At 38.5% G+C, this 16,823-nt stretch overlaps 1 protein-coding gene across 2 annotated transcripts in view; it reads left to right on the top strand.

The window, feature by feature from the left end:
* Nucleotides 1-16,823, top strand: part of LOC147650840 (uncharacterized) — a 30,945-nt gene that overhangs the window by 6,769 nt on the left and 7,353 nt on the right. Inside the window, exons 3-4 of one of the 2 annotated variants that reach the window (XM_086847151.1) lie at nucleotides 7,577-7,690; nucleotides 15,424-15,560. In XM_086847151.1, coding sequence (XP_086703277.1) covers nucleotides 7,577-7,690; nucleotides 15,424-15,514 — 205 coding nt within the window. In that variant the 3' untranslated portion in view covers nucleotides 15,515-15,560. Of the gene's footprint in view, nucleotides 1-7,576; nucleotides 10,136-15,423; nucleotides 15,561-16,823 lie in introns of those variants that run through there. The other variant, XM_086847152.1, reaches the window with a different exon arrangement.

Below are 16,823 nucleotides of genomic sequence, written 5' to 3'. Positions count from 1 at the left end.
GAGGAATCACAAGCAATGGTCAACTGCTGTTAAGGTGAATGGCAAAAGTGTGTTCATGAAGGTAGATGTGGAGCTTTGTTCTGTGTTTTCATATAAGCCCAAGTGAGCAAGTTTGTTTCTTTGACTAATAAGTTGCTTTAGTAAGTATTGTTGAACCTGACTGGCATACTGCTATGTTGTGAAGCACAGTAGCAAAAACCTTGGAAGGAGTTGCTCCACATTGTAGAGTTATAAAATAGCTGAGGTTGGGTTTGTGTGTCTGGTTTGCCAAGGAGGTAAACTGTACCAATGTCTTTGGCTGGTGTGGCTTACTTTATTATCCATACTGGATGGGACAGTGACTCTTCCCTCTCCCAGTTATGCATGGCAAAAGAGCCCAGGAGAATTATCCTATTGGTAGCTCATTAAATAAGTATCCATCCAGGCTTGTGACTGAGCATGAAGTTTCTCATGGTTCAGAGTTAAATGTTACAAGGGAATAAAATTCTTCCCACTAAATGATAGCAAAAACACAGTAGGAGGTATTTTGTTCAGGGAATACAGGCTATTGTCCTACCCTTGTCCAGAAGGCTACATACATCAAGCAGAAGATGTCTTCCTTACATTCCAGCTAAATCAATGTTATTTCTTCCAGAATACTGCTGCTTCCGTTTCTAGAGATAAAAAAACATAGCTCACTGTCAGGAGATAATTCCTTCTCTTGGGCTTTCTGTCCTTGACCAGTAGAAGTTTTTATTTTTCTTAGACAAGGAAGTCTTTCTTTATCCCTGGAAGATTAAATTGTCTTGCTGGTAGATCTGCCTTACTGAAGAAATGGAGGAGGAAAAGCAGATAGGGAAGAAATAGAAAAAAAAAATAATTTCAACGTATCTTTATAGTCTCCTATTGTTAGGATATCAATTACTACCATATATCACCTACACAGCAAACTTGTCATAGCTTGGGGTATCTTTTTTTTTTTTCTCTCCACCTAGAAAATGCATCAGTTATCCATAAAAAAATCTTTTTTATTGCTGGACTCATCATTTAAAGTCGCTTTAAAGATGCTCAGAGGGATTTACTTTTTTAATGTCCTATTCAAAAGGATGAATGTTAAAAGATCATAGTTTTTTAAACTCCAGTTGTGCATTCCGTGGGAATAATTGAAGAAACTGATGCTCTTTTCAGCTTTTTGAGTTGGCACAGGTCTTGTTTCAAGTGCTGATGCCTCACACAAGAGTGGTCAAGCATGGTAAATTCGTCAGTGTATCTGTAACTGGGGGCTGTGATTTAACTGCAGCCCTCCTTTTGATGAGTGCAGAGTGCTTTAGTTACTGTAAACACAGATTCTCCAAAACAGTGTTTAGGAGAAGGAAGAAGCTTTAGGAGCTGGGAAAGCCCCAGATTTCCTGTGCAATGGGTCAAAGGGGAGCCAGCCCAGCCATGCCTGGCCTGGATGGGGTCGGTGTTCCCGCAGCGGTGCCGTGTCCGTGGCTGTGTGAGGTGTTCTCCTTGTGGGCAGCTCTTAGCAGTGGGCTTTGCCTCCACAGCAGCCAGACACCCAGAGCAGCAGGAAAGGCAACCACTTATTCACAAAATGCATCAACTTGCAGGCCTTAGATACAGATCTTCCCTTTCCTCAGTGCTGTGGGAACAAGAACTGACTTGTGCTCCTTGGAGCCCAGATATTTCTCCCACCCTTGGAAGGAGGTACAGGTCATCACTACACCCTGGCAGTGCTTGTGTGACCCTCTGAGAGCAGCTCCTGTCCTGAATGTGCTTTACTTTTGAGCTTCAGCATTGACTGTGGCCAGGAAAAGTTTGTCAGGAGGGCTCCCAGCTCTCCCTGGGGACAGGGGGAGGATACTGAAAGCAGCTGAAAGGTGAGAGGGGTCTGATAGTTCAGCTCCCCCTTGGTCAAGTTCTCCCTCCTTGATCTACCTAGTCCCTTAGGTACAGTCAGTCCTCTATTCCTTTCAATTAGAGTTCCATCCTACTTTTCTGTCCCTTCCAGTTTGTGGATTTTAATCCTCTCTCAAGTATTGTATTGTATTACTTGTATTTCTTCTTTGCTTTCATGACTCAGGACTTTTTTTTTCCTCATTTTCTTCATGCTATGTAATTTCTTGTGGCTGGAACAGTGTCCTCCTTTTCTGAAAGGAAACATCAGTCCAGCAGGAGGATTAAAGGAGATTTTAAAATAAATTCATAGGGAGTCTCAAAAACTGGAAGAAAATTACAGCAAGTTTCAATTCAAGTGAGCTTTATTTCTGTATAGTATAATATAATTCATAATGTTATCAGTATCTACAAAAGCATAAAGAGAAGGCAGCAGTAGGGTTAAAAAAAAATCAAAAGCCCTATAAAAGATATAAAATTAAATTTCAAAATACTGCAGAAGTGGAGGAGGGGCCAGAACCCCTCTGTTTCTGAACAGCAGGCTGTTTAGAAAACACCTTTGAAAAGATCCAAAACAAAGCCAAAAGATGGAAGAAGCTCCCCCAAACCAGCAAAAGAGAAGCCCACCTAGGCCATTTTAAGTGAATAGGTTAGGAGCTGAAGAGGAAGGGAAGGTTAAGCAATTTTTGTTTATGTTGTACACAGAAAGAAGAAATAACCACAAACTTTCCTCTGGGTAAAGGGGATCAGAGAAACACTGACGGCAGAATTTGATTATATTGCTCAGGCAGTGTTTAAAAATACACAATCTCTCAGCTTTCTCTTCAAACTTCCTTTCTGTCTTTAAATAACCAAAAACCACCAACCACCACAAAATATAAATCTCAATAATGAGCCATCAAAATTACAGATTCTTCTTTAAACTTACTTTTAGGGGTTAGTTCACAATTTCTCTTCTGCTGTAATGAACATGATTAAAAACATAATATTTCCTTCTATACCACATTGAAAAGTAAACAATTCAATGGAGAGCTATAATTACAAAATGTTCCATGCTCTACTTTCATTTAACACTGCATTTCATACCAGCTACAGCTGCTATTACCAGGAAAAGATTTGTATAACCTCTGTCAAATTTCCCACAAATGGAACTTTTTCTGCCACCAATGTGGACCTACAACTTGTGGCATGGTCCCATGACCTTTGCTTTAAAGAAAAGCAGAACTGAATGAGATTTTGATAGGAGTGCATCAACAAAATAATGATGAATTGCATCAAAAGACACACCGCATTTAGTTTATTTGTCATAAGCATGGTTATAATCATCTTGCCCCTAAGACTATTTTCAGGTTGTAGGAATCTGCCTAAATTCTGACTTACATAGTAACTTTATTTATTTATTTATTTATTTATTTATTGAGGCAAATGATGATTTCCATCTGGTCTCGTGTGTAGCAGTCTCTGCTTGACTGCATATTACAGCTGTTACCTTAAATGTTCTGTCTTGTGCCCATGCAGCGTTAGGCACTGGTACGTTGGGAACAAGGAATGCTTCTTCCAGTTACACAGCTGAGCAAGTAAGGAAATGGGTGAATCTTCCCTGATCCTGCAAGAGAAAGGTTGCTATTTCCCTGCTCTCAATTAGCTAAATTGTTTTGTATCCAGGACAGATTTGATTTGGGAAGTGATGATGAAATCTCAGACAAAACAATGGTTTTTAATTTATTGGTATGTCAGGTTGCTCCCATGTGAGAATTGTTACTTCTGCTTGGGCCTGCTTTTCTCTTTTGCTGGTAGAATGTTAGGTGTGTGGGGCTAGTGCACATTACTAGTGTTAGGGTATTTAGGACTTCTTTCCTTATCAAATAGGCAAATTCTAGGTTTGTTTTTTCAGATCTCAGATATTTAATTTTGCTGTTGTGTTTCCACAATGTCATCTTAGTAGGTTGATCGGTTTGATTTGATTTGAGTTAGTTCTAAATGTTGTTCTGCAGAAACAGGGAAATTGAAGATCTCTATCCCAGGCTAGAGGAGTAAAGACCAAGCTGTGTGACCATTCCCTGGGTGTGTCAGATCTGTGTGTAAACTCCAGAGACCCCTGATGGGATGCTCAGCTCTTATGTACTACCACTTGCTAATACTGCTAACTGCCCTTGCAGAATTCACTTAAGCATAATAAGGTCCATATTGGATAAGGATAAAACCAGCTCAGCTTTGTTATGTGACTTGCATGCCTGGTAACGAATAGAAGGAAGGCACACACCTTCATGAACAGAGAAATTTAATATAGTCTCTTCCTGGAGTTGCACCGATGGGACTGAAAGTTTATTTCAGCATTCCAAAGGCAATAAAAATCTAAATTTAAACTCAAAATGTACTCAAAAGAGTATTCAGAGGCTATGTTCTGTTCAAACTTTGTTTAGGTCATAACTGCTTATGTAAAGTTAGTTTATACCAGCTAGTTATGCTTTCTGGTTTTGAGCAGTATGTCTATTATTAGGAAAGGCAGAGCAAGTGGAGGGGATGCATCTCAAAGCTCAGCTCTGCATTACTATTGCATTTAATTCAGCTCTTTACTGCTTAGTGCAGGGCTGTGAGGAGAGATTTGTAGCACTTAACCTCCCTTGTGCAGACACCTTTAAATCTATTCTGATCCATTCCAAACATTACACATCTCAGATATTTGGGTTTTAAGGGAAATATGAAAGGCAGAGGTGAAGAAGATGCTGGGTGAGGGTTTGCTGTAGCAGGTAAATGTTAGTTATAAACACAGACTGAGTGTGAGCAGGAACCAGGTCCCAGCCAGTGGACCCTCAGTTCAGAGTTTCACTGGTCCATTGTGTCTCGTGAAATCTGCCAGCCTGACTTAGCAGAACTGAACGTTTCAACTTTTTTTGGAGCAGATATCGATGGGAGTGGCCATGAGATGTGAAAAGTGCTGTCTCTCTGGCTTCTGTGAGAGAAAACTGCAAATTATTAAGCATTTAAAATACTGTTTGGGGGAAATAATTAAAGTTACCAGCCATATTTATTTATTTAGTTTGTTCATTCTTTGAAATAGTTCTGCTATGGGAAGCATGCCCAATATTTAAGATATTTGATATCACAACAGAGATTGAAGAAGACTAATTTACATAAAAATACCACTTATTATTCAGGAAAGGTCAAAAAGTTTCAATATGTTGGAAGACTAATATGCATAAGATGTAATCTCCAAAACTGACAGTCTCTAAAACTGCAAATAAGTACACAAAAAACCCAGCTGAAGAGAAATCCTTGCATTTTATAAACAATAAGATATATTTTAAAATAATCTTTTGATAGAGGTTTCCACTTCTTTTTGTTTCTTCTGTGTCTTGCCAGTCCCTCTTTCCCATCAGCCCATTTTAGGTACCCTCTGTCCATTTTACCTGCCTTCCCAGATATACTTAGAAGTCCTTTCTTCTTTTGATATGTTTCACCATGATTACTGCATCCTTATAATTTCCTACACTTTCTGCATTCACTGGCATTCAGGCATTAACATTGCAAAATTTTTTTTTCCAGTCTCATAATAGTTTCATTACAGTTATAGGGTCCAGTCTGTTCCTTTGTGAACTGAAATTCCCACTAGTCAAGTTTTCATTTGGTGGGTACACACTCGGGATTTCCTCTGATATCTGTTGTTGGAAATCCAGATTTCCAACTATCTGAGCCACAGCTGACTCAGGTTTCCTGAAAACAGCACATAATTTATTTTCTGTGATTATCTCACTTCACTCATACTAGATTTGTTGTTTCCTTGTTCATTTTATTAAAGCATTTTTACAAGATTTTTTGTCTTCACTAAAATGGCTTTCCAGCCATGAGCAAATATTAGGTATTCCTAAAATGTATGCATGCATGTTTCTACAGTACTTGCCACCATGATCTTAAATATTTGCTACTTAGTAGAACTGTTTTAGCTGTGGATGTGCAGAGCCTTTTGTTGCTGGCTGGGATTGTGTTCAGACTGGACAAACATCTAGGTGTTTCTCATTCTTCCCAACTTTATTCAGGCATTTATGAGAAAAAAAAAGATATTTTAATTTCTCTTAGTTTCTTTTACATGTGGTTTTTTTCTTGGTTTTTTTTTTTTTTTTTATTGCTTTAATCTTAATAGTCTGAGAATTCTGGAAAATACAAATTTTCAAAGCAGATGAAACATCAGTTGCAGCCTTAGAGGCTTCTCTGGGACAGAGCTGTTTCCTCTAACTCACTGAAGACGTTGCTTCAGGGAGCAAAAAATACATTTGTTCTCCATGGCACTTCATTATTTGGCTTCCTTGAAAGATCCATTTCAGGAGCTGGTTGCTTCTGACAGCAAGAGCAGTTGCTGCAGTCCAGATGAAGGATCTGAGTGTGATTCTAGAATATGTGACACAAACATCAGCATGGATAACACTGCTGTTAGATGGTAAACAACTTCACTTATTTGCATGCTATACTGATAATTTGAGGCTGTTGGTATTGTAATCAAATAGACATTTATTTTTAGCTGCCTGTCTTGCAAGTATTTTCAAGAAATCCAAATGTTTTGGTTTCTTCATAATTATTGTGTAGTCTTTATATTGTGTGTTCTTCACCATAATCTCACTGATTTATTTTTATTCACAGGACCAACAGTGGCAGCTCCCTATCTTTTTAGATTTATTGCACAAGAGTGAACACAAACAAGAGAATTGTACAAATGTAGCCATGTGCCCTAGAATGGCACAGATTGGCAAAGGCCTGGGTAGGCGCCCTACCAGCCACATGCACATTTTACTGAGACTTCATAACACCTTTTGGTTTTGTGTGAACGTGGTGTGGTACTACCTACGTGGTCCCAAGGAGATGTATAGGGAAGATGTAGTTATTACTTGCCATTAAAAATAGAAGTCCTAGAAAAATAAACAAATTCAGCTTTAGTATCTTCCCCCTTCTCTTAAATAATATTATAATAATTGAATTTTAATATGTAAGTTCTTTGTAGGTCATTAGTGGTATAATGCTGCACATGTGTGCCTCTTCAGAAAACAATTCAGTCCATAATCTCATAATGTTGATTCTACCTGGCAGTTTTATTTGAACTTAATTTCTTTTTCACCTAATGCTGTTACCCCAAGAGTTATGAGACAGGCATCAGCTGACAGCACCAGGGGAAGGATAGGTATTGACGATAGCATAAAAGCAAGAGGGGAGGAAAAAGAATAGCTATTGTAGCATTTATCAGTATTCTATTAATAGTCTGCTCAGACACAACTGTGGAATAAAACAGACATTCATACTGCAATTTCTTGCAAAGGTTGAAGCTATTCATCTGCATGGTTACAAGGCAGAAGTCTAAAGCTTCCAGGTATTAAAGATGTTTCATTGTATTGTTATAATTGGAAGAAACACCTTTGCCTTGGGTGTAAATACTCCACCTCATTCCCTTTGAAAGGAATGCAGATACAGACAGCCATCCTTCCTAGAGTGCCTTTACAGTTTAAAACAAAACTATAGCCAAATACTCCATGCAGGGAACAGGGCCAGGAGTCTTTTACTTTAGGGCTCAATTGACCATCCACTGAAGTGGATGGAAAGCCTCTTATTGTTTTCCATGGTTTTTTATTGTTTCAGTGAAGGAGAATGTTTTCACTGTGTGTACCCAGGTAGAGATAAGTTCCACAAGAGCTTATGTTTTTTTTTACTGTAGGAGAGAGTGGCGCAACAGGATGGAAGAAGTGCCCAGAGGCAGCTGCCAAGTCTGTGAGCTCAGAACCCCACTGGTACTGCTCTGGGAATGCCTCTGCTATCCACGGAGAGCTTTGTAAGTTGGATTCTGGGCAGCAGCTGTGCTCTTACCTGTGTTCTCTTCCTGTGCCCTCATGGGCACACATTTTAGGCTGGAACAGAACTCCCTATATGGCTCATGGGTTGGTTTCAGACCCTGTAACTCTGCTGTCCTGAGACACCTGCATTAAGAGCTCGGGAGCTGTCGAGTAGAGACACCTGACTTGGACTCTGCAGGTGTCTCATTCTCTCTCCTTGATATTACAGAGTTTTTAGGGCAGCTGCTTTCTTAATTAGGCACCTCATCAATGTGGTCTGTTAGGGGAATGACATTGGGCTTTGAAAGTTATGAGTGCAAACTTGGGAAAACAAAGTAAGGGGGAATGAAACTAAAGAAAACCAACCAAATAAACCACACTAAAAAGCAAAAACCACACAGAAAAAAATGGGTCAGGCACTTGGTTTTGGCATTAGCCAACCCATGACCTGTTGCTACTTTTCTAGGGGGGCATTACATTTAAAAACTGAAACACAGTTAACATTTTCTTTCAAGTTAATACCCTCAGATTTTGTCCAAGGTCTTACTATAAAGAGCTCACTTCATCCTTTGTTATAATGTGATTGTTAAGCAAGGAGAAAGAATTACAGTGAACAATGCAGGTTGTCAAAGATGGAATTTCAAAAGGTCCAAAGTGCTCCTCAAAATTGGTTGCAGTTACCCAACAGTTTCCCCAAGAAAAACGGAGAAATAATTAAAGAAAAATGTTTTTCATGTACTCAAATATTTTCATTTTTGTTTTAGTGAGCTTAGTCTGGTTTAAGATGTGTAGAGAGGATTAAAAATTGCTCACCCCTGAACATTTTGAATTTCAAAAAATGAGCTATTATGTTAAAATTATTATTTTAAAGCCTGATTGAAATGCATTGAAAATGCATAGCATATTTTACTTATTTAGAAAAGCTATGTTTTCCTACAACTGTTTAAAGTAATGCATTTGTTCTTTTGGGAAATCCTGGATTCTGAAATTAAAACTGCCATTTGATTTTCAGTTGCAATATTTTATTGTTACAATTGTTCAACAGAGGTAGTTAACTGGGATCCTTTATAAAACCTATTTAGTCAAAATATTAGGACACTGAAGTGGGTTCAGATTGCATTAGAGAGCGCTTGCCTCGTTCAAGATTCTTGGCAGAGAAAGGAAGAAGAAAAAAAGTAATTGTATGTCAGTATTCCCAGTTGTAAGATTTAGGTATAATTATTCTATGCATTTTACATCATGTGCTCTTCTCTAGTCAGTTGTGAGAGTTTAGGTTTTGCAAGCTGAGTGAGATAATTTAAAGAAAGTACTGCTTTCAGGTGGAATGATTTTCCATGCTTAAAATTGAGTGATAATTGGACTGTGTTTCTAAGGACAAGGAATATTTGGTGACTCTGTAATAATTACACTAATGTCTCCTCGATTTTGCTGTTCACACTAGCCAGCCCTTGAAAGGGAATATTTTGTGTGCACGTTTCTGTTGTCTGCCTTGTGTCAGAAAATGCATGTAAAATGCTACCCAGTCTGACACCTACTTTGTCTCCAGTGTTTTCCTTGTGTAAATGACTTCCCAGCTGCATGGAAATAGGAAAAATGTCTCCTGTTTCAAACAAAACTTTCAGCTTTCTGGAGGTTATTCTTGAAGTCAATGGGAGGGAATCTAACTGCACTTGTTTTATGTGAGATGAACCAGCTTGAGAAAGTCTGAAGATGAACTTAGCTCTCCTTTATTTTGGTGAAAGTTTCTGGCAAGCAAAATACATTGATGAAAGGAAATTTACCCCTCCACCCCTGACTCATATAGGAGAGATTTTGCAATGCACTTGTTTTCATCCAGCTCTATGAACCTTGAGATTTCCACCGCCTCAAAGTTCTAAGAGGAAGCTTTAGTCACTTTGGTAGATGAAGTAAAAGGAGACATTTGAAATTATGAATGAGAAATTTAAAATTTAACATTTACAAGGTGAAAAAGAAACCCAGTTACAAGCTCTGTTGAATGCACTTTTGTATAGCAATATTTTAGAAAAACTGTTCACTGAAGATTTTTTTTTTAACACAGAAGCATAAGAAGATAATTCCCTTTTTTGACATGCTTTACCTTTGCAAAGTTCCTGGGCTGTTGACAGGTACAACAAGACATGTGCTACACCTACATGCTATTAGTGCAGCAGGCTTTGAAAAATGTCTAATGCATTGGCATATCTGACAATTTAGGGTATTAGTTAACAGTAAGACTTTGTAAATAGAGTGAATTTTAGTTCCAACTGCTGACTTGAGCATTCAGTCAACATCTGCAGTACAGGGCTGAACAACAAATAATGTCATTTTTATGCTATAGAGATGGAAGTTAGCGTTATACAGTGTGTATGGCTCAGCCTTAGAGCAATGGTAATTGCAATGTATTGAAGTTTTGCATTGTAATAAAAATAGAGACCATTAGTGGATACCATTTATGTCATTAGTATTTAGTGTCTGTGTGTTGCAGCTTTTTTAGTGCTCATAAAACTGTCCCTGCTTGCAGATATGTGACAGCACTGATATAAATTTAAATGTTTAGAAATACATGAGACATAAAATATAGATAGTAAATAGGGGCATAACATTATAGACAGAACCTTAATTTGGCACACAAATGTTTATATATTTGCATGTCTTGTGCAGAAATTAGCATAATGGTGCTCACATTTATGCTACAAATGAACTTGATTAAGCAAAGAATAAGAAGTGAATTAAAACTGAGGCACATAATGCAGAAGCAGCAGAGGATTCTTTCAGGTTCCCAAAAGGGAATTTGTGATGTTGAAAGGTACATCCTCTACATACATCTGGTGGGATATTGATTTTTCTCTTTATAGACTTTTTACTAGTTACAGCACCTGTTCCCCTAACTAGTATTACAGTTGTTCTTAAGAAGTGATTATGTTAATTAAACAATAAAAAAGATAATAAGATTGTTAGGAACCCTAAGATAGAGATTGGTGGCATTGATTTAACAGCAGTGGGGCCAGCCAGCAGAGCAGGTCATATGGTGTCTAGCCCAAAAGAGCAATATCTTTTGGCCAAAGACTAGAGGCTGGTGTGAGGGCAGGGGAGGAGAACTGGCTGAGGAAAGACTTCCTTGGAGGATGGGGAGGGAAGGAGTCCAGGAATAGAGCACAGGAGGATTTCCCTAAATTCTGAGTGTTACACATGAGACAAGTGTGCGAGTCAGTTTGGGCTTCCCAGTATATGATTTTTGTTCAAGAAATTTGGCAGCTTGTTTGGCTTCCATGCAGCAGATCTCTGGGAAAGTTGCCTTCTTCCTTTGTTTTAAGGAATGTCACTTGGATTCTGCTGGCAATTACACTATCATCTTAAAGAGGTTCCCACCAAAGTTGATTTTTCCTTAGGAAGTTGCCACCATGGCTGATTTTTCCTTTGAGAGACTTCTCTTTGTGCTTTCCTGACCCTGGTTTCTGCGTCAGTGACAGATTTGAAGCAAGAGATTCTGAGATTTGTCTTCTGCACACTCCATGCCCATTGTCCTCAGCTCTGACCTTTAGCTCCTGGAAACACCCTGCAGGTTTGTCACAGAGCTCTCAGGGGATTTGGAAATCAAATTATACAGCACTAAGGAAGAACACAGAAAGCTATAAAAACACTTCAGTCATTAAGAGCAAAGTGACAGCAAGCGGTGTTAGAGTATGAATCCTTCCAATTAATTTTCCTTTCAGAGCACTTTTTGTAACATTTTTAATTCTAAGTTTGTATGAATTCTTTGGCAACATGTTGTGTCTTTCAAAAGGAAAGAAAAAACCCTTTGATAAACCTTCTGAGTCTCTTGACTAAACAATGATAGTGCCCTGATTTCTTTGAATCCTCATACTTGGGAAAGGTGATAGTGGAAATGTACATTTGCAAAAAGCTTGTGGCTTACATTAATGGTTGTTAAGGTTATAAAATAAGATACTTTTCAGAAGCTCAAGTAATAAGCAGAAGCAAAACATAAGCTCTCTGTACAGTGAATATAAATAATTCTTTCTGTGGCTCCTAGGATTTCTTACAATCTAATTATGGAAAGTGTTAAACTGAAAATCATATTGCTCCTTTTAAAAACATATTTTTATCTGTTTTTCCATACAAAACAGACCAAAATGTAAATCTGTAAAATGTTTTCCATCTTCAAAGCAGCTATTTATATTAATTTAAATTCTAAAATCTTTTTGAAACTTTCATTTTTATTTTTGATTGTGGGATTCAATGTCACTTCTTAGCACATTGAATGCTGATGGCTTTGAACATACAGTATGGCATAGAGCGATAACTTGTGCCCACTACCCTGCTGAGAGGCAATTCTAAAGGAAAAGTGATTTTTTTCCTGGAGTTTTGGCTGATTTTAGAATTAGGGGAAATATTAAAGAGCATAATAAAATAATTCAATTCCTCTACACACCACTAAATGGTTTTTTACCTTATTTATCCAGTTAACAGCAGAGGCTGCTTTCTGAAACCATTCTTCACTAGAATTACTAAACTCACTAAGTTCTAAAGCAGGTGACAGGTAAGTTTTGCAGTAAAGAGTGTTATTCTTGACTGGGTCTGTGCACACTTATCAAAAGCATATGTAAAGGGAGAAGGATATTGGAGTGATATAAGAGAAATGAGCTCCCTAAGATCTGTTGTGTCATAAGGTAGAATGCAAAAGACTATTTGGATTTCTAGCAAAACCTGGGTGAACCTGAAAAAATGCCATACTTCAAGGTGATTCTACTGGCATAATTGGATTAACTGTAGTTACCATAAAACCTGATGCTAAATCTGTGTGCAACATATTCCTTTAAGCAGGACACGTAAATGCAATGTTTTGAATTGGAAACAAATGTTGAATTGGTGATATTTGAAAGTACCAGTAAGACTGTGCACAGCATATTTTCTTGATAACTTGACACCTGTATTTTCTAACACCTATTTTTTAAGTTCACTCTTGTTCTGACTGCTGGATGATACCTGGTATCTCGCTGCTCCCTTGTGCTTCTGTCTTGCAGGTAGACAGTGTATCCTGAATTCTTACAGGGCACTCAGCTTTATCAGATTACCCAAATTACTACAGGTCACAGCTGAGATGCATTAGAGGAATTTAATAGGAAAGCTCACCCAATATAGGCTCTACTGTTCTTACTGCTTCTTATTGCTTTCATAAGAAGTGAGGGAGGTTATTGAAAGACTTATTTATAAAATATCCAGTGCAATGCAGCAACATTCCAGGTTTATGCTGAACTAGGTGTTGAACCTGAATGAATGTGGGCATCTGGTGCAGTGCAGATTACAGGTCACTGTGTGACCTCACACATGTAGGTTGGCCTCATCCTCCTTTAATCCATCTACAAAATTGAGAAAAACAAGGACCTCCATGAAGAAACAGGTATGCATCTGGGCACAACTGCCCCGGGTAAATAAATTACAAAGAAGGCAGAGGCTCAGCTGAAGGAATAATAATGAGGAAATAGAAGTCTCTGTCTCCTACACACATTTGCCATTAACTTAGTGCTGTGCTGTGTTTACATTTATTGGGCGTGTTTAGTCTCACTGGGCTTCCAGCAGAACAGATCTGGGGTCATCGTCTTTCCCTGTAATTCAGTGCATGAGAAGCACTGTGTGGTTAGGTTTATTGGAGGGAACAGAGGCACAGGCTTTAGTGACTTGTGAACGAATCAATAAAGCAGGTTCCTGTAGGTTTCTGAATTGTCTCTTTCATTAAGAATGGTATTGGACAGCAGAAGATTGATTTCTGTGGCAAATCAGAGGTGTTCTTTTAGACCTTAGTTTAAACTGTGGGTTTTTGAAGTCAAAAAGCTCCATCAAAAATATTATACAGGATTTAAACTGCAAAAAGGATCATAAATACCTTAAATATCCTTTTTCAGAAGACTTTTTTGAACTCGGAATTACATGAGACCTGTTCTTTAGCAATGCCCAGAGCTGACTAAATGAGTGGCAAACTGCTAAGCTCCCACAGCTGAGGATCATGGCTTACAGAGTACTGAACATGGTGTTGGTTAAAAGACATTTGGAAGGGCAAAAATGCACAAAGAATTGTTGCTGCTAAGGTTTTAACTGAGAATCATGTTGCTTACAGCAGCTCCTGACAATGAAGTGTGCTGTGTGATTATTATATGGGTATGGAACAGTCTTAAGTTTTGACAGAGAGCTGTTTGATTTTGCTTGTTTTTGCAGCATCACCATGTGGCTGTGAAATTCTGAAGAAACTTACCTTTACAGATGTGGTTTTTCTAAAAAATTTTATCCTGCATGGCACATCCAGGCTTACTTGAGTATGGTAGTGCACCTTGACAGTGTTGTTTTAGGACAGTGTAATTTGCTTGTAGGTAACACAGTGTTCATCTTGGGGCCAGGACTTTAGGTACACATATGTGCCTTTATAGTATCCTGGATTAGTTTCATGGACAGACAAGGGCAGTGCTGCATATGCATTTCCTGATTTTTTAATAGGCTCATCAAGTCAAAATTTGTATTTCCAAATCCTCAGGGAAATGGAGAAACATGGATGAGCCACAGTGCTGAGTCTAGACAAAAATTAGCTGAATCTAAATCAAGAGCAGCATCAACAGTAATACTTAGAAGCACAGAGCTTTATTAGGAACTGATAATTTGACAGGCATTGCTTTCCACATAGGCAGTACTGTAAGATGTTGGCTATCAATAAGTTGCTACATATTCCAAAACAAGTTTAAACCAAATAATTTATCACAAGATGTGTCACCTGTTACATTGACTTAGCTTTAAGCTTGCATGTGCATACCTGCAGAGGATAATGGTGTTTTCCAGTCATTCTCTCGAGAGGCAGTTACATTAATTTTCTAGTAATTGCTATCTATATAAGAATTACATGTTACCTACATGTAGAAGGTTTATGAATTATTCATTGTTTGGTGCAAACCTGAATCATGATTCTTCCCTGTTTTCCCTCGCTGGGGACTTGTGTAGACATCCCCCCAGCTGACTGAAACAGCATGTTTATACCTGAAGGGTGCCCAAAAATGCTACACATACAGAATTAAAATGTTGCTGCTGTGGTGCAGTGATAGATGCTGCTGATACAGGGCCTTAGTGGGGGTTTCTAGTTCAATTTTCTGTTACACCATCAGAATTTGTGATACTGTTTTTGTGTTACTGTGTCACAAACTGTCAGTCAGGGTCTTACTAAAGATGGGTGAACTCTTCAGGATCTAGAGGCCTGGGTAAGATACCCGAAGTCTCTAGTAGCTTTTCAGAGGTTAATGGAGTTTTCTATTGTCTCAGTGTTTTCAGGCGTAAATATTTCCCTTTTCAATGGTGTATCAATTTTTTCAGGCTGCCTTATCATCCAGGAGTAGGAGGAAGTGAGCTTGAAGTATGTGCTTTCTGTCTAGAACTGAGCTTTCCTTGGTTGGGATGAACATCAGCAGAGGAGTTTTTCCAGGCAGGGTTTTAACACTGTCTTTGATGTCCAGAAGAGAATGCAGCCTGAGCCGTGCAGGGTTCTCTGAAGCCATTATTAATGTAGCCATAATTAAGGGTCTCTCACACTAGAGAGTAAGAAAGGAGTAAGAGACTGATCAGTACTCATTGCTGAGTTTACAGAAGGGGTTATACAGCACTCACTGGATACAAACCAATAGCTGTCATTCTGGGGGATTATTTTTGTGCTCAGTAAAGATGAATTAGTGTACATTATTTACCTTGATTTTCACAGGATCCATTGCAAAGCACATCCAGAAATGGAAGACCTTTATTCTTTCTTACTCATGAGAAAGATCTGTCAAGTCAGTAAGTGGTTTGATTGAATGAGAGCAGTGAAACTAGTCCATGGTGGAAGATTTTTAAAAAGAGGTGAGTGGCATTTTTTTTTTTTCAAATTTGACTGTGGTTACATGGCAGAAAATCTGAAATCCAGTAAGTGGGTTGTCCAAAAATTATAACCATTTCTTAGAGGTGTGGGAAGGTGCTCTCTATGTTAAACTAGTCATCATTTCCCTATGAGAGTGTCCCAAAAATGAGCGTATTTGGGTCTGCTCAGGAAAAACAGAGATGTCCTTGATTCTGAGCTTTGATGAATCCCTTGTGGTAAAGAGACTGGCCAAGGATGAAACATAAGCAAGCAATGGCTTTTACATTTCTGAGTGGTGGGACTGCCCATACTTTGAGTCCAGCTCATTCAGGTGGTGATGTACCAGCATCCCTGGGACCAAAACATGGGCTGCCAAAGGCCTGCAAGGAGGGAAGGACAAGTCAGTGAGTGGGACTGATGGCCTGACAATTCAGTTGAGAAGGGGAGGAATAAATGCTAGTGTAAGCCACCAAGACTATGGATTTCCATTTACAGATTAACACTGGAAGTATTTCAATAGGATGTGTTTTACTCAAACAGGAGTTGTGGGGATTGATGCAGAAGTAACTTAGTAAAAATCTCATATAAGAGATTAGACCAGAATGTCTGATGCCCCCTTTAGCTCTTAATAAAATTTTAAATGTTAAACTGGAACCTCTTCATATTAGATTTGGATAGCACTTCTTGGTGGACTTCTTGGTGTCTCAAGTGGCATTGAGATTTCCATGGGACTGTAATTTTGCACGAGCCCATGCTGCATGCCTGAGGACACTTGGCCTTACAATCCTTGCTTGGGTTATACAGACAGCCAGAGTGGACCCAAGCAGCTAAAAAAGACAAATGTGTTGTGGATGAAAAGGAGAGTCAATGAATATTAAAAAATATCAGACTGTCTTAGAAGGATAATATTGTCTTTTGGCTTCAGTTCCACAGATGGGAATTTAAAGCCCTTATGTAAATCCTGATGAAGTGAGGGGCTGCAACAGTTCCCCTGACTTCAGTGGGATAATTTTGAAGAGAGTTAAGTGATTCTTAGTGGACTGGGACAGAGAAGAATACTGACAACATGGATATCTTTTGCATCTAGGGCTCTTTTTCAATCCCTGATAAAATCTGAACCATAAAGAAAAGTACATAGTAGGAAATTGAAGAAACAAAAAGATCCAGAATGAAAATTTTGACTTTAAGGCTTAGCAGAGGGAGGGGCCTTAGAAGTGCACATGGAAGTAGTCCCCAATTAGTGATATTCATCACTAATTAGGGAT

The sequence above is a fragment of the Cyanistes caeruleus genome, chromosome 12 (assembly GCF_971803275.1).
Source record: "Cyanistes caeruleus chromosome 12, bCyaCae1.hap1.1, whole genome shotgun sequence".
NCBI lineage: Eukaryota > Metazoa > Chordata > Aves > Passeriformes > Paridae > Cyanistes > Cyanistes caeruleus.
Note: the sequence above shows the minus strand (reverse complement) of the source record. Positions and strands in the feature narration are given on the sequence as shown.